The sequence below is a fragment of the Oncorhynchus nerka genome, linkage group LG24 (genome assembly GCF_034236695.1).
Source record: "Oncorhynchus nerka isolate Pitt River linkage group LG24, Oner_Uvic_2.0, whole genome shotgun sequence".
In the NCBI taxonomy this organism is placed as follows: Eukaryota; Metazoa; Chordata; class Actinopteri; order Salmoniformes; family Salmonidae; genus Oncorhynchus; species Oncorhynchus nerka.
In genome coordinates this window covers 64,492,647-64,511,645 of record NC_088419.1, presented here as the reverse complement: position 1 = coordinate 64,511,645, position 18,999 = coordinate 64,492,647, and the positions used below count along the sequence as shown (strand labels likewise).

The 18,999-nt window shown below is 38.3% G+C and overlaps 2 protein-coding genes across 4 annotated transcripts in view; one reads left to right on the top strand and one right to left on the bottom strand.

Moving 5' to 3' along the window:
• The window catches only part of LOC115108425 (ELAV-like protein 4), a 68,370-nt gene extending 64,542 nt beyond the window's left edge, over positions 1-3,828 (bottom strand). Inside the window, exon 1 of one of the 3 annotated variants that reach the window (XM_065009053.1) lies at positions 3,364-3,828. In XM_065009053.1, coding sequence (XP_064865125.1) covers positions 3,364-3,411 — 48 coding nt within the window. In that variant the 5' untranslated portion in view covers positions 3,412-3,828. Of the gene's footprint in view, positions 1-2,655; positions 3,126-3,363 lie in introns of those variants that run through there. The other 2 variants (XM_029632722.2, XM_065009052.1) reach the window with 2 other exon arrangements.
• A 5,876-nt stretch (positions 3,829-9,704) lies between these two features.
• The window catches only part of LOC115108423 (cytosolic carboxypeptidase 6-like), a 425,052-nt gene continuing 415,757 nt past the window's right edge, over positions 9,705-18,999 (top strand). Inside the window, exons 1-2 of the mRNA XM_029632715.2 lie at positions 9,705-9,783; positions 16,374-16,496. Coding sequence (XP_029488575.1) covers positions 9,741-9,783; positions 16,374-16,496 — 166 coding nt within the window. The 5' untranslated portion in view covers positions 9,705-9,740. The remainder of the gene's footprint in view (positions 9,784-16,373; positions 16,497-18,999) is intronic.

Genomic DNA, 18,999 nt, shown 5'->3' with positions numbered 1-18,999 from the left:
GAGATGACCCTTACAATCTATGGGGTGCCAATATGACTTTGCCAACTGCTGTACAATTCCCTCTACTCGCCTTGCTTCTGTTTGTCGTGACGATGCCTTAAATGAGTTAAGGTAAATCTAACCTTTTTTTTTTACTGAAGAATGGAGTTACCAAAGAAAGCACTGTGTTATGAAAAACAACAGCTGCATGACGACAGCAATCAGGGGCTCACAAATAAACGGCATTCAAAACAGACAGTTAAGAAATCTTAATTTATTCCTCACCCTTATCTGCCTCTGACTACTATCCATGCTGACGTTCTTGGATTTTTGTTAGACCATTCATAGCAATCAATATGGCTGATATCCTGAATGGCGTGTTCTCCTCCCAGTCTATGTTGGCTGGATCCATTGGTTCTGATAGAAAACTCAGTAGAGTTTTAGAACATGTTAGACATCCTTTTAAACACAATGTTCTCTAGCTCACCTAGAGCCTGACAAATGGCTGCCTGGACTACAGGGACATTGTTCTAGACTGTAGCCATTTAGCAAGGTATGTATTTTGCTTTATTACTTTGCTATACTGGATTCCCTTGAAATATATTTGAAGGTGTTCAGTATCATACCACTATAATAACATCCTTTTATTATTGCGTTTGATTTAATTTTGTCAATCCTTCAGTTTTGATTTCTTACTGAAGCATATCCATACAGTGGTATTACACAGCTCACACCGTAAGACAGCTCAGACATCTAGAACTAAACATTTTGGTCTCTAGTATCATAATATTATGCCTTGCATCCACCAAAAGAATACAACAATCCAGCTCTCCAAGAGCAAAGCCTCAACAATCTTCCAGCACATTTATCTAATGTATGCAAATGATCTAGCTGTGCTTAATGAATGTACCATTAATCATTGTAACGATGGTCAGTTTTAACCAGGGTAATCAGAATCCCAGACACGCCTCATATATTCTGATTTACATACAACTCATGTATTCACATTTATTTTAACAGGAAGTAGCATCGTATTTGTGCATTTTCGGGATCACATAGAAACAGGGTCTGCGTTTACTCTGATCATAGCTTTAGAACTGTCTGCCTACTCAGTCAGATATAATGAAAATGAATACAAACATCCACATCAAGTTCTTTAGCTAACCCAAATGCAAAAATAATTTCACACGTTGCAATTAAAAGGCTTGTAAGAGGTGATTTAATAACTTGCCATAACCTCACTATCTATTATTACAATCTACTATTCAATTTTCATTTCAGCAGAAATTAAGGCACTGTGTGGTACTATTGTTATATGTGAAAGAGAAATCACAGCATCAATCTACTTGTCATATGCAATTTAAGTTTATATTTCCTCAGTAGTATAACTACTGGGATTCTTTACAGGTAGCTAGATAGCATGACTGTGTATGCGAAAATAGTCTGTGAGTGAATAAGACGGTTCTGCCAGGTGAATAAGAACATTAAGTCTTTATGGATGACCAAACATTTCCTCTGCATTCGCGTACAGTCAACAGCAGACCTCAATGCTGTCAGCATTACAACGATTTCTGCTAAATTCAGGAAAGCTCTAGGGTGGGAAGCTGAGCCTGTTTGAAGGGATGCCGAATGAGAGCCCGTCACAGATTAGACACCCACAGTTTCATGTAGATGTAATGCACCAAGTAAGGGATTTTCTCTCAACGTTTCCCAGTGAGGGTTTTCTCATGCCTCTCTTCCCCTTGAACTACACTACATTATAAACAGCACATACTGTAGACTCACGTTCTAACAATAACGAGGAAGACTGGAATAAATGATCTCAAAGACCAGACTTAATGTAGGTACATTGCTGCCTCCTCTTCTCATTACGCACATAATTGAACTGTTAATATAGCGTTATGGTTTAACTTCAGGTTGATTTAGTTGCCACTAAAAGCCACCATCTTCATTACATAAAGAAATCAGATCAGTACCCTGTCTAAACAAATGTTAGAAAAAGTAAAACAATTGAACTACACTATATCCATACTATTCTGTCCATACAGAGCATCAGGTATTAAAGATAACATTCATATTTTACAGTATTTCATAATTGTAGCAAGGTTTCATTGTTCTTGCAGTAACCCTGTGTTTCTAAGTTGCCGCAGATCACATCTGGCAGTTACGAGTGTCAACATGGTGAATGTAGTAATGTACCCAACCCCACACTTTTCAATGAAAAACTATTACCTGACGCCATATTACATACTCATTTCCATATTCTAATTTGATCTGTTTCAGATGTAAAAAATGTTTTTAAATCAATTGTTTATAAATATTGCAGTAACTATGTCCATGCACATAACGGATAAGCTTACACACATACAAAATTCACATAAAGATGCTGGCATTGGCAAACTACGCACACAGGGAGGCTGCTACACTGAATTCATACACACTGAAAATTCACTCTGCCGCTCTTACTCCCAAGATAACGGACTGATTGACAGAGGGTTAAATAAGGCAAAGTAGGCGGATATTTTTGAGCACACACAAGCATGTAAATAGCTGCTAATACAATTCCTGGGGATAGTCATCTTCCTAAATTGATCTATTCTCTACTGCTCTCTCTCACTTTGTCTTTTGTCTCCTGTTAGTGTTTTAAGAGTGAGATATTTCTGTCTATCCTCTTACCAAAATTGACCTGGACCCCATCTGGGTGGATGGGAGATCCCTGGGAAATAGCGGCGAGAGCCTCTCAGGGACGGAGCCGTCAGCAGTGGCTAGTCCCGAGAGCTGGGGGTACCGCACCATCATCTTGAGATGCTGCTCACAGAGTGCACGCTCACACACAGATAGAGAGAGGGGGAGAGGGAGAGAAAGGAAGAACAGAAACGGAAGGTAGGAAGGACAGAAACAGAATGGCAAAGGATAGCGGGAGTGAGGAGACGAAAGAAGAGAGAGGGGGGAAGAGGAGGGCAATCACAGTACACTATGCACTCACACACAAGCTTGTGTGTATATGCACACACACCCACACACAAGCACACAATCATACGCTCATACACATATGTACGTACACACATTTTGAGCCCAAGATGGACGATTCCTCAAGCAAGCTTAGCATAGATAGCTACCTTGCTTTGGGTAAATTAGGGGAAATAAAACAGCCAGCCGCCTAGCATCCCATTTGTTACTGCAAGCAAGAATGAGTGAGAAGCGTAGTGATCCTTTTCTACTGCCAAGCATCAAGCTTGGATAATAGGCTAAGCATTAATCAACCCTTCGTCTTTACACTTAAACCATGAGCACAGAAATGCACACACACTATAATACACAACACAGAATGGTAGGCAGCACATACACTGGGGAGGTGAGAAGAAACAAAGACAATTTCTTTACCTCATTGCTCAACAAAGCAGCGTTGAGAGTTCGGCTGATTTCGAACATCTTGTAGACAATGCTTTTTTCGTCCTTTTCTTATTTTCTAAGGGCTCTCCTTCAGTTATTGTCTCCCTCTTTCTACTGGAAATGGGAGTCAGTCCCAGGAAAAAACAAATAAAAAATAAATTAATTAAAAAACAGGGGGAAAAAATCCTCTATAATATCTGTTTAATGTCAGATTTTTGTCCACTTTTCCCCCTTTTTTGGTACACCTCTGGTGTATGTGGCGCTTGTGCCCAGGGTCTCGGCACACGACTGAAGAGTCAATATTTTTTTTAATCTCCCCAGTCAGCACATTAAAACAAGCAGTCGGGCTGGCGGGCTTGTTCCCTTATCTGTCCACCGCACACTCGCTCACACAATGCGCTCCGATCCTCACACTGCTCTCTAGCAGATTAGTTTGTCCCAAAACATAGCTCTTAGTTTAAACTCCCTCTCTCTCGCCCTTTCTCTCCCTCTCTCTCTCATTCCATCTCTCTGTGTCGCTCTCCCCCCAACTCGCTTGCTCACGCTCTCATGCAGGCAGCTACAGTTCACTTTGCTACCACAAGGTGGGAAGACTGTTCTAACAACAGCGACGCCACCACATCTGCCTGTTCTCTCGGTTTCCTGTATGTGTATAAGACATGAGACACAGGGATCAGGCCCATTCCTTCTCCTTCTCTGCCAAGTCCTCATCTCAATAGGACCACTTAATAGCAGGATGATGGAACACCACCATAAATATACTATTGTGTATTCAGTGTATTCCTTTTCAGCATGACAAGTAAAAAATAGCCACATAAAACATGAACATTGGTGTGAGACATGTTATTTGTGATACAGTCACCTGTACCGTCTCTCTTGAGTCAGATTCTTTGGGTTTGCACTGTATGTCATTTAAGGCTTGGGATACTACAATTACTATGTAAAAGCATGTTTATACAACCCAATCATGACAGTAATTCCAGTGTTACTACAGAGAAACATAATATAATTTCCTGTAGATGTATTTCTACTGAATATAATAAACTGTGTGATGATACCGTTCATCAGTTTGGTTTGACTTCATCTTAAAATAGTGAAAAAGTGTCAGTACCTCCACAAGCAGCATGGCTTGTCTGTCTCCAGTGCACTCACTGTATGTACTTTTTTTTTGCCAGGCCCCAGGAGAGGACTGTGGCCAGTTAATAGCAGCCCATTGACACCAGACCATCTGCTGGTATGGACCACAGCCAGGAGAGGACAGAGTCACTGCAAGCAGAGAAGAGAGACAGTCTGCAATTCTCTCCTAATGCTGTTAATGTTGTGCATTTGAATGTGTGATGATGTGTATACTTGTATGGATATGTAAAAGTTAGTTAGAAGGCGAGAGAGTAAAAATATGGCTGAAATCGTACATACCTAGAGAACAGCTGAGACCATACAGCACTAGTCAATAATACAACTACTAGGTGTTTTTTTTCTATCATGGCCTTATTCTTACATTTACCTCACAAAGGCTGTTACCGTGTACAACTGGCTTCTCAAAACAGCCTCTCTGGGGACAGCCAGGCCACCTGTACTCTGGGATGAGCTGTCACTTGAATCATCCAGTCTGAGGGTTGATTTCTCTGTCAGCTGCCTTTCAAGCCCTCTTCTCTGACCTGCTCAGTCCCAAGTCTCTTGATTGCTGTCGCCATAGTGATGGTCTCTTATGCCGCCTGTTCTTTCCAGTCCCCCATGTCCTGTCTTTTGATTTTGCATGACTTCCCTTTTCGTTGATGGTGCTTTATATGTTGGAAGTCCCTACATGGTCAAACTAAAAAGGGTTTCCCTGTACCAACACTGTATATGAAAATACATGGTGTTCCACAGGAAAAGACAGACTAGAAGCAATCACTAAGAGAAGTTGTTTTTTAAAATCATTTCAGTCATGCTATAAATACAAATATTTTAAAATAGTAGCATTGAAAGGAGCATTTGAAAATATATATTGTGTAGTATCAAAACCCTTTCCCTGAGGGTTTCCTGTTTTCCTGTTCTGCTATGAGCAGTGTGGAATGGTCTCCTCAAAACATGATCACTAACAACCCATATCAAAAATAGGCATGGAATATCAATGACTGTACAAATACTTTTGTTTCTCGTCTCACAGTAATTTCATTGAACATCAGTCCCAAAATAAATCCAGCACCATGGAGCCCATTAATTGGTTAGAGTTAAGGGATGACATGCCATGAAGGACAGCTATTCAATTTTCTGGAAATATTGCACAGCACTGTTTTTTATAATTTAAGAAATAATAATGCCGCCCTAGTTGTTTAGCTGCCTGTAGCTATCAAATATGATCACAGGGACAACAATCATTGCCCTCCTCCCAGCCTTATTTATTTGTTTCTGTTACACAAAGCTTATAACTTGAAAATAAGCAACAGAAAGTCTATATGCCTCTTGCTCTGGAGTCATATGGCCATTCATTTGATCCAGCTAATCAGGTGTGGCGGTAATAATGGAAAGCAATTGGCTTAATGACATATGCTCCAATTATCTAGAAAGCCTCTAGCCCAATAATGGACTAAATGAGCCTAACGTAACCATATAGTCCAAGAAATGTACATCATCTCGAGGCAAATTGGCTCTGGCAGCCAAAACAGCTAAATACTCCATCTAAACATTCAACTCAATTGCGGTACGGTTCTAGAAAAATAATGCACTATACTTTAATTTCACAAATGCAAAATATACACTTACACTGTTTTAACTAGTTTCAACACAGTTGCAGCTGACCGTGTGTATATATACACATATATATATATATTTTTTTAAATAAATGTATTTCTTGCTGATATAAAATACAAGTTGCTTGTTTCCAAAACTGTACAGCAAGCGATGCATGTTAACGTTTATAGCAAGTGTCAGGCCTCTTAACGAAACTCTCCCAACCAGAAGATAGTCCTACTATCGTCAATAGGCGCTAAAGGTAGTTAGCATGAATGGGATAGAAATCCTCATGCTTTAAAGCTGCAATATGTAACTTTTTGGGTGACATAAATGTGAGTTATAAGTCTGTCACTCAATGAAAGCAAGTTTAAGAAGCAGTAGATCTGTTCTATGTGCACTATTTCTATGGTTTCCATGCTTAAGTTTTGTTTTTGCTTCTTTTACTTTTGTACACCAGCTTCAATCAGCTGAAAATGAAGAAAAAAAATGTGTTTAAGGAAAATATATTTCACTGCGGGTTAGATGGTACAATGATACTTTACACTATACTTACATATCACAATCTGAAATTAGGCAAACTATTAGAAATGTTTGCAACCAGGAAATGGAGCGATTTCTGCATAGGACATATTTTATCAATCCGTAGATAATTTAGGGCCATTGGCAACAGCGAGACATTGCATTTCTAAAATCACGATCGAAAATCATGCTACATGTTCAGGCTCTGTAGCCTACCATGTTCTCTCCATTTCCAAAATAAGGCTACTTCCACTACCAGAGATTAAAAAATGGACCCAAACACATCGAAATAAACAACCAATTTCAAACAAACATACCTTCTCAGAAAACATTTGACTATACAACTCAAAAACAGCATGGTTGCGCTCACACCAACAGACTAGTAGTGCAACGACATAGCTCATGACCTACAGGACAAAAGTTCTCATCTGTATCAGTATCAACAGAAGTATATGACAGGGATGCCCAATTTTGCCATTTCTATTCATTTTGGTTGTGGAACTTCTATCTCTAGATATTCTGAATAAATAAATCAATTTGTATGGCTTAACCATTTTTAACAAAGAAATCAAAATTTCCCAACTGGCTGATGATACTACTCTTTTCTTAAGAGACAAAGACCAGGTTGCCCATGCCCTTAATGCTATAACTGCATTTTCTATTGCATCAGGATTAATTCTGAATGTTTCTAAATATGAAATCTTATGTTTATTTGACTCTGATGATAAAGCAATAGAAAATATGCCTGTAAAGGACTGTGTTAAATATTTAGGAATACATCTGTCAAAAAAAACACTTAGTCAGACAACATTTGAATTTCTCTCCTAAAATTAAGAGAACTAAACATATATTTAATAATTGGCTATAAAGAAATCTTTCTATACTTGGGAGAGTACTTCTGTCCAAGGCAGAGGGACTGTCTCGTTTTGTGTACCCCTCAGTATCGTTATGTATGTATGTAAAGAGATCAATAAGACCTGTCTTAACTTCATCTGGAAAAATATGTCTCACAAACTAAAAAATCTGTCCTTTCTAACAAAAAAGCTGAAGGCGGTCTAGAAGTGTTGGATTTTGTTGACATAAATAACACTTTCAAGATAAACTGGTTGAAAAAACGTTTGATCAATACTGATTCAATATGGTATTTCATAACAAATTATGTGTTTAATAAATTGGGAGGTCTTCAATTTTTACTGAAATGTAATTATATTCCTGAAAGATTACCTACTAAATTGGCTAGGTTTCACCAAAAAGCTTTAATGGCCTGGAAAATATGTTTCCTGCACAGTTTTTCCCCACATAAAGCTCTTTTGTGGAATAATTCAGACTCAACTATAAGGAAAAAGAAATTGTTCTACCCCAGCTGGAATGAGAGGAATATTGACTTTGTTCTTGATATTTTCGACAACAAGGGTAAAATGTTCACATATGAACAATTTATAACATTGAAAGAGTTTCCAATACCTTTCAGAGCATTTATTTCTGTGATCAATGCTGTTCCCAGTGGTCTAACTACACTAATGAAAACTCATCTTAGCTTTGGTAATGATCACAAAGTGTATCCAGAACTCAGATTGGAAGGCGTGGGCTTATTTGAGAGATCTTGTTGTAATAAATATATAAGACAAATTCTTCATTCACAAAACCAACTTACACCGAGAGGAAAGTTTTTCTGGAACATGCTTATTCCTGACATTGTCTGGAAAAATGCATGGTTAAGGCCTTACAAATACTGTATACCAAACAAAGTTAAGGAAGTGCACTTCAAAATTTTACATAAGATATATCTATGTAATTCTATGATATCCAAATGTGTGGCTATTGATGATATCTGCGTTTTCTGTGAAAAAGAAGGTGAGAATCTGTCTCACTTTAAATTTGTGTCAGAAAATGTAATTAAATTTGTGTCAGAATTTTGGGAAAACCTTGCAAAATACTTATTTACCATTATGAACACTGCCTATGTTTTTGACATGAAAGATAGAATATGTTACTATTGCAGTGGTAACAAGACCACTGACATGATTGTAATGTTTTTCATTCTTGTTGCCAAATACTTCATACACAAACAAAAATTCCAAAATTCGATACCAAAATTACAAATCTAATTAAAACATTAACCCCAGTGAATAACAACAAGAATACTATTTCCCTGAATCATTATCATAAGATTTTTTTCAGAGTGAATACAATTGCACTAAAATGGTTAATTAAAAAAAATATATATATTTTTTTTTTGTATGTTTGAGTATTTTCTTGTTAATACCTGTGTTTTGTTTTGTTAGACATTTTTGATGTAGCAATGTAAGTTGATTTTTGTATCATGAGTAATAAAAAGTAATAATGAGTAATAATAAAAATAAAATTTATTAAACAATTCTCATCTGAGAACAGGTCCGGGGTGAGTTTATATCGTTTTACATGTTTCATTAGTATTTAGAGTCCCAGGGGAAATACTGACCCAAATTATGGTTCCTACCCTTCCACAGTAAACTACTACTCGACATCATTCTTATAAATGGATAATATGTTCAGGTCTTTTTAGTTGACACCATGTGTATACATGCGTTGGGTAAATAAAATAGAGTTCTACATTTTGAAAGAGATTTCTTTAATTTATCTTAAAATGTAATGCTCTTCTTGAGGCTTGCACCTGCTTTTGACTTGCTTAGGGGCGGCAGGGTAGCCTAGTGGTTAGAGAGTTGGACTAGTTCAAACCCCCCGAGCTGAACAGGCAGTTAACCCACTGTTCCTAGGCCGTCATTGAAAATAAGAATTTGTTCTTAACTGACTTGCCTGGTAAAATCAAAATATATTTAAAAAAAAAGGGCAAACCCAATGGGTCGTCGCAAAGTTATAAACTCCGCGCATTTCTATAATTTATCTTCTTAAAATTAAATTGTAAACCTAACTCTAACCACGCTACTAACCCTTATGCCTAATCCTAACCTTAAATGCAGACCACAAAGCAAATAGTTGTTGTAGGCTTGTAACCAATTTTGACTTTGTGGCTGAGGAATCTGACTGTGGAAGCTAGTGGAAACCACCCAACTCCCTCCCACCTGTCCTTATCCCTAGACTGCGTTGCCGTGGCAACACTCAGCCAGCGTTGTGCGCTGGTGTGTTGTGCAAAAATGGAAAGGAAGATGGAGGATAACATGAGAGACGTCGACGCTGGTGTGTAAATAGTAGTGCTACCTACCTCCTATAGTACCTATATTCAAGTGCATGAGAGTGCATAGCAGGTTGCTGCACATTTGGTTATGAATGAGTCTGGACTGCTGCATCAATCACCTAGACCGACACAACATCGTTTGTAAACATCACTTTGCTAGTTAGCTAAGTAAGCTTGTTACTAGCTAACGACGTTATTTTGTTAGGTAACGTTAACCTTCTAGTTAGCTAGCTACTAATTTAGCTACCTGATATAAATAATACTAGCTAGTAGCATGAAAATGTTCAGCAAATTGAAGTGTTTGCCGTAAACACTCTGCCTGGACAGACTACTTGCTATGCATATAATGTGCGGGATTTGCTCTGTGATTGAGTTTAGCAGCTAACGTTAGCTAGTGCTAGCTCTGGTCCAGAGCGTCGTTCTGCTGGACTCTCAACCGAACGACGCCCAGGACCAGAGCTAGCAAATACTAGCTGCCTCTTGCAGCAACTGGCTGTGGCAAGTAGCTGTGGTAGACACAATAAGTAGTGGTTCCCTATATATCTATGGTAATAGCATGGCTGTGGCTACACGTCATTGTAAGGGTTTTAATTAGGTGTGCTTTGCTTTATAAACTGGTCATGCTTATTATTATTATTATTTCGCTGGAATCTCTAATACCAAAACCGTAAACACCATAACAACTTTAACCTTTAACTGGCACACCAATAAAATATTTTTTTCTGAAAAATGATTGTTATGCAAAATATGTGTGTTTAGCCTCAATATAGGTTTATTTGACAATGTAAAACACAATACAACCACACATGTGGATAATGCATTTAAAATCATTGAGGATGACACCAAAACTTTGAAAATGTATTTTCATTGTGGTCTTCTTAAATAAATGTTTAAAACATTTACAAACAACATAGTAGGCCTAGGCTTCACAGTAGACCTAGCCTAATAGGCATACCTAGCCTAATAAGCATACACCTTTAAAACATAACAAAACAAAGGACGACATTGTCATAACCATAGGGTATGACTCCCTCAATATATCCGCGATCTCAGGCTCCTAAACTGAGTTAGATTATGGTTTGATGATGGTGATGCCAGATATAGGCTAGAAATTAATAATTTTTGTGTGCATGACTTTGATAGAAACTTAAACTTTGATAGATAATGCATCGCAAACATCTCAACCAGCAGGTTGAGTTGCCCAATTAAAGTAAACACATTTTGTATTGGAATTTGCATCGATTTTTTTAAATCATCAAAAACAGGATACATTCATTTACATCTTGTCTGCTTAATTTACATCTTGTCTGCTTAATTGACTTATAATGGAAGATGGGCCTAGTTAAATGAGGACTGATGATTTGAATAAATATGATACATGTAAATGAATGCGTTTACAGTTCATATGCTTAGAATAACAATAACATTTCATGTACTGAATGATGTTATAAAACATATTGAAGATAACAGGCAGGCAGTTAATAATGATCCCATAATAATATTTTTCTATTGTCCAAAATCATATCTAGCGTTGGCTTAATATGGCGGCGTACAATTGGCCCAGCGTCGTCCGGGTTAGGGTTTGGCTGGGGTAGGTGGTCATTGTAAATAAGAATGTGTTCTTAACCCTTTAACAGGCAGCTAATTTTGCCATATTTTATCATCTCAACCAATGCCATTTCGTAAAATGTCATGTGGTTTTCATTATCGGACTCCCATATATTTTTAGAACACCCATCCAAAGATGGTTGAAAATCAGGAAGTGAACATACCCCAACCAGAGGCCATGGATTACAGGGAACATTCGCACTGAACTAAAGGGTAGAGCTGCTGCTTTCAAGGTGTGGGACTCTAACCCGGAAGCTTACAAGAAATACCGCTATGCCCTGCGACGAACCATCAAACAGGTAACGCGTCAATACAGGGCTAAGATGGAATCATACTACACCGGCTCCGACGCTCGTCGGATGTGGCAGGGATTGCAAACTATTACAGACTACAAAGGCATGAGCCATGAGCTGCCCAGTGACACAAGCCTTCCAGACGAGCTAAATCACTTCTATGCTCGCTTCGAGGCAAGCAACACTGAGGCATGCATGAGAGCATCAGCTGTTCCGGACGACTGTGTGATCACACTCTCCGTAGTCAACGTGAGTAAGACCTTTAAACAGGTCAACATACACAAGGCTGCGGGGCCAGACAGATTACCAGTACGTGTGCTCCGGGCATGTGCTGACCAACTGGCAGGTGTCTTCACTTACATTTTCAACATGTCCCTGATTGAGTCTGTAATACCAACATGTTTCAAGCAGACCACCATAGTCCCTGTGCCCAAGAACACAAAGGCAACCTGTCTAAATGACTACAGACCCGTAGCACTCAAGTCCGTAGCCATGAAGTGCTTTGAAAGGCTGGTAGTGGCTCACATCAACACCGTTATCCCAGAAACCCTAGACCTACTCCAATTTGCATACCGCCCAAACAGATCCACAGATGATGCAATCTCTATTGCACTCCACACTGCCCTTTCCCACCTGGACAAAAGGAACACCTATGTGAGAATGCTATTCATTGACTACAGCTCAGTGTTCAACACCATAGTACCCTCAAAGCTCATCACTAAGCTAAGGAACCTGGGACTTAACACCTCCCTCTGCAACTGGATCCTGGAGCTCCTGACGGGCCGCCCCCAGGTGGTGAGGGTAGGTAGCAACACATCTGCCTCGCTGATCCTCAACACTGGAGCTCCCCAGGGGTGCGTGCTCAGTCCCCTCCTGTACTCCCTGTTCACCCACGACTGCATGGCCAGGCACAACACCATCATTAAGTTTGCAGATGACACAACAGTGGTAGGCCTGATCACCGACAACGACAAGACAGCCTATAGGGAGGACATCAGAGACCTGGCCGGGTGGTGCCAGAATAACAACCTATCCCTCAATGTAACCAAGACTAAGGAGATGATTGTGGACTACAGGAAAAGGAGGACCGAGCACACCCCCATTCTCCTCGACGGGGCTGTAGTGGAGTAGGTTGGGAGCTTTAAGTTCCTTGGTGTCCACATCAACAACAAACTATCATGGTCCAAACACACCAAGACAGTCGTGAAGAGGGCACGACAAAGCCTATCCCCTCTCAGGAAACTAAAAAGATTTGTCATGAGTCCTGAGATCTTCAAAAGGTTCTACAGCTGCAACATCGAGAGCATTCTGACCGGTTGAATCACTGCCTGGTACGGCAATTGCTCGGCCTCCGACCGCAAGGCACTTCAGAGGGTAGTGCGTACGGCCCAGTACATCACTGGGGCAAAGCTGCCTACCCTCCAGGACCTCTATACCAGGCAGTATCAGAGGAAGGCCCTCAACCCCTCCTTTTCACTGCTGCTACTTCTGTTTAACATGTATGCATAGTCACTTTAACTATACATTCATGTACATACTACCTCAATTGGCCCGACCAACCAGTGATTCCACACATTGGCTAACCAGGCTATCTGCATTGAGTCCCACCACCCGCCAACCCCTCTTTTTACGCTACTGCTACTCTCTGTTCATCATATATGCATAGTCACTTTAACCATACCTACATGTACATACTACCTCAATAAGCCTGACTAACAGGTGTCTGTATATAGCCTTGCTACTGTTATTTTCAAATGTCTTTTTACTGTTGTTTTATTTCTTTATTTACCTACACACACACACACCTTTTTTTCACACTATTGGTTAGAGCCTGTAAGTAAGCATTTCACTGTAAGGTCTACACCTGTTGTATTCGGCGCACGTGACAAATAAACTTTGATTTGATTTGAATGTGTGCAAAACCGAACCTAATTTACCAATTTAAAAAAAAAACTAATTGTGTATAAAATAGGAAATTACAAGGTTGTAAAATGTTGTTGACTTCTAAGACATCATTTGATAATGAAGAAATGACTAATATGTTTTTATAATTTTACGAACTCTTGAAAAATATGCTCTCCCAGGCAGTTGAGTTGCCTATTAATGGAATACTATTTTTTTTTTTTTTAAAGTGTTTAATTTAACTAGGCAAATCAGTTAAAACATGGTGACTGGCACTGGAACTGTTGCTTTGATACTACTTGTACTTTTCACACTACAACCACGTTTGTATTAATCCCAATGCATTTCAGGGGCCATAGAATTGAATGGGCAAAAATTCTGTCTAGTCTTCAACCGTTTAAGCTAGAAACGCCATTCAAACTCTAAAATGAGCAGACCAGTCTGGAATAGTGTTCTTGTATTCAGCTTTTTATACTATTACCTCATAAACTATAAAATGTTTTGTATCCCCGTTCATTTCAATGGTGGAATGCAGGCCTTTTAATTAAAAAAAATATTTTACCTTTATTTAACTAGGCAAGTCAGTTAAGAACAAAATCTTATTTTCAATGCCAGCCTAGGGACAGTGTGCTTTAACTGCCTGTTCAGGGGCAGAACGACAGACCTTGGCAGCTCAGAGGTTTGAACTTGCAACCTTCCGGTTACTAGTCCAACGCTCTAACCACTAGGCTACCCTGCTGCCCCAACACACTAAGCTGAAATCACTGCCACAAAACTTTCAGAATGTTCAAACAATTTTATTTTGAGAGCTTAAAAACACCTAATGATGACATAGCACTCACTCTAGCCTACTATACAAGCCCATAATCAGTGGTGGAAAAAGTACTCACTCTAGCCTACTATACAAGCCCATAATCAGTGGTGGAAAAAGTACTCAATTGTTATACTTAAGTAAAAGTAAAGATACCTTAATAGAAAATGACTCAAGTAAAAGTGATACTACTCGTTTAATAGTGTATGGTTTTAAGTGTACTTAAGTACCCTGGTGGAAAACATACTCAATTGACATACTTGTGAAAAAGTAGTAAGTAAAAGTAAATGCTATACATGAAATTCATTATATTAAGCAAACCAGACGGCACACCTTTCTTGTTTTTAAAATTTTAACACTCAGACATAATTTACAAACGCAGAGTTTGTGTTTAGTTAGTCTGCTAGATCTGAGGCAGTAGGGAAGACAACGCGTTATATTAATAGGTGCGTGAATTGGACCATATTTCTGTCCTGCCTGAGCATTCGAAATGACAAGTACTTTTGGGTGTAAGGGAAAAGGTATGGGAGTAAAAAGTACATATTGTCTTTAGGAATGTAGTGGAGTAATAGTTGTCCAAAACATAAATAGTACAGGGCCCGGTTGCATAAAACACCTGAAGTTAATTTTCCCCTCATCTTTCCCTTAAAGTTTTCTTAACTGTAAGTCACTTGCACAAAACATTTTAAGGTGAATGTCCCCCTTAAATTAAGTGCAAATGTTAAGGGTGCTCATGAGGTCCCTTAACTGCTTAATTCAGTATGGATATCAGTGTAAACATCATTTGTGGAGGTGAATGTTGCTTTCATCAGCCTTGTTTACAAAAGGAAAACATCAACCAACTGGGTACTTAGCTAAACATTGGAAGGTGCAAAATCAATGGCTACAAATTTGGTTTATTTTCTTCTGAAGCAATTTTGTTATCCTGTGTTGATTGTGGAAGTTTTGCTATCTAACAAAATAAATGTGATCACTTTGAAGAGACATTTAGTCAGTGAATCATGCCAGATACTATTTCTGCCATGCATGCCTTCAAACTATGGTAAAAGCCCTAAAGTATGGCCTTAAGAGAAACACTTAAGATATGTTATGCAACTAGGCCCAGATATCCCACAAAAACTACTTAAGTAGTACTTTAAAGTATATTTTACTTAAGTACTTTACACCACTGACTATAACGACTCCACACCTACAAAGCACACAAAATTAGGTCACTATAACTAACACATAGCCTTTGAAAACCCTATTAATACCATTGCTGTCACTACCACTATATCACAACCATAAATACTTCAAGACTAGCAAGCACATCACACCACATTTAAATGTCATTTTCTAGTCTACAATTACAAGACCTGAGTTCATAGAGTTAAATCCTAATCCACATGTGTAGGTTAACATGCACGACATATTAGCTACCTAGAATGTACTGTAATTAAATGAAACACTATCAGGGACACTTGATAATTATTCATGCATTGTATGCAGGTAAAGGACAGTTTGTTTCACTCCAAATAGCATAGGCTGTTTAACCACCTGCTTTAGCACCTGTCAAAAAAGCAGGCCAAGCACTTGTTAGACCTGGCTATAGCTTTTAAAGGTTGTGAAGTTTTAGCTAGTAACACCATTTGTTTACAATAGTGAAATCTCTGAACACACCAAAATAAATCATTTCACGCCTTTTTGTTGTCTTGAGGTTTTTATTTAGTTCTAATACAATACAAGTAGATATATTTCTGCAAGGTGACCTCAGTTAAGGCTTTGCCAACAGCATGCCTTACTTACTACGCATAAGGCAGGCAAGCCACATTTGATGCACGAAATAAATCTTGTCATACTGTATCTACTTCTGATAAGGCACAAAGTGTGAAAATATTAATATGATATTTACCGCATGTGATATCCTTAGAATGGTGGGGTGTTTAATAGATATTAGTTCAGATTAAGTTGTTTGACAAGTGATATGTGGTTGTCCTAGGCAGTGAAGCTGGAGGAGAGGATGCCTTAGTGGGCAATGTGAACAAGCTGATGGTGACTCCACCAGGATACACAGGAGTTCCACGGAAAGGCCACCTTGTCTTTGATGCTTGCTTTGAGAGTGGTAAGTACAAACTGTAATGAGGTGTAATATCACAATTTAAACTACTGTAACATTTGATACATTTATCACAATATTTGTAAATACATCCACAGACTAGGCTTATCTACGCTAATTAGGCTAACTTAGAATTTCCTTTACCTAGCTTAAGTAGTTATAGGCTATGTAATTCTATTTTGATCACAAAACAATCCAGTGTTATTAAGTGATCATTCTATGATGATATTATTGTCATCCCTCAATTTAAAAAGGGCAGTATAAGACTTAGGCTATAGTAAATAATGAATATAATGGAGGCTATGCCTGCTGGTGCAAGGCAGGTTGACAGGTAATTCGTCACTATATACCACATTTCTGGGTACTGTATTACATTTTCAGCCATTTTTTTTTCTTGTTTACTAATATACAGGAAGACCCACATGCACCCAAACAGGTTGTTTTGTTGTGCGATCCTCTGATCCTCCTTTACAGATCTCATATACTTCAGTTACGAAACTATTTTATTTCCTTAGATATGTTTGTGATTTGAATTGCATCCTATCGAATTAGTGAAATTATATTAAACATAGCCTATTAATAAAAGCAGAATATTCTATATAACTAGGCCTAAATCATTTCTTTGATTGTGTCTTTTAATGGTTAATTAGCTATAGAAAAGGGTAACAAAAAAATTAAAAGGTTCTAAGTGAGTCACTGCTCTTTTACCTTGTCCATCTTCCTAGTTGAAGACTGTAATTAAACAAGTTAATATGTTCCAGAATGCTTTGTAAATGGCCTTTGTTTTGAACTTTTCAACCAAATGAATGGCACTGCAATGAAAATAAAGTGCTTTCTGTGACAAGGTCAAGTGGGCAGCAAAGAGAGTGACTCTGGGCTGGAGTGACAGTGAATCAGTGGGCCAGTGGAACATTCACAATATCATTCTCTGCTGGGAGATTAGGTTCAGGGTCTTCAACAGATGAGACATAGCTTTCATATTCTTGGCAGGCAACCAATTTCTGGCTGTGCAGAGATGAAGTTTAACTTGTGATTCTGTGCTGTTTGGCCCAGCTGTCAGAGGATAGACTTTTTAAGTTGATTTTTATTTTTTGTTTATTTGGATAGAATGTGAAACTTCTGAGAAGAATCTATGTGTTTTTCTCCCAGACATAATACTGAATAAACAAGTGGTTAGAGGTTTATTAGACACACTTTTTTAAGGTAAGCTTATACTACCGAACAGCACTGTCAATCAAATGAAATTAATATGATAGGGTATTACTATAATATTGTCAGTCACACCATGGCACCACATAACAGGTGAGAGGTTTGAAAGTTAAGAGATAAACAAAGAGCTTCTAACTAAGATCTGGGAAGCCATGAGGATTTGAGGATTTGTCTAAAAGTGAGTGCTATGCTCGATCCAGAGTTATAAATGAAGATTAAAACGGCTATGCATGTGGCCTGTCAAAGGGGAGGGAATAGAGAGGAGAGTAGACAAACATATGTTTTAGGAGGTTGATATGGATATTAATAAATAATCAGGAGACTTACGTTTCTTATGGGTTTTTAAATAAGTTTCCTTATTTTCCCAGATGACATGCTCGGAGGACCTCAGACATTGATTAATGGGCGTTGAGCTCTCAGACTGAGATCCGCTAACATGTATAACATTACCCAGATGTCTCTAGGTCCGGAAATTCTCCTGAATGATTTATGGAATTGATATTAATCTCTTTCCAGTAAATGCATTACTAAAGTTGGAAACGGAGAGGAATTGAACTACGCTAATGTCAAATTAATGTTGTGTTGCAGTTTCAACGAAGCAACACTGCAGCTAGGCTAACTATTTTAACCACTTATAAGCCAACAGGTCTCCTATAAGGACTAAATTATAAAAAGTCATTTTTCACTTCAGTGGTCATATGGTGAGTATCTGTCAATACATTTCACAAGGAGTGATATGTTTTTTTCAGGAGTTAGCCCTCACTGTTCATAAAGAATTGTGGTTTGTTTTGTTGGTGGAATTGAGAAACGAAGAGGACTATTCATAATCCAGCGATTTGGCATTGCCTACCTTGAGTAGCAACACATATTCAATATCAATGTGTTTTCACTTAAGAAGAATACCTTTCATATTACCAAGGTATAAGCATATTTAAAACATGTTTGTTTGCCAAGAAGATTCAAGATCAATATCTACTGTTGAATATCTACTGTTGATGTAGTGCTTAAATTTACCCTTTAGATTACATCAATATCTAGACAGTATCACTCACTGCATGGTCAAATAACTAGCATCCATATTCCATGTAGTGACAGTGATATCTGTGAAGGTCTCACATTTCCAATTCATGCATTTGTTATATAATATGACACTGACAGGAAGAACATTTGAATACCCTTATAGAGGCTACTGTACGGATCACTATATGGATCACTTCACCTCAAACAATTTATTGCCTGAAACATGTGAATTCAAGCAGACATTTATTTGAATTTATGCAGAGATATCACTCAGTAAGGT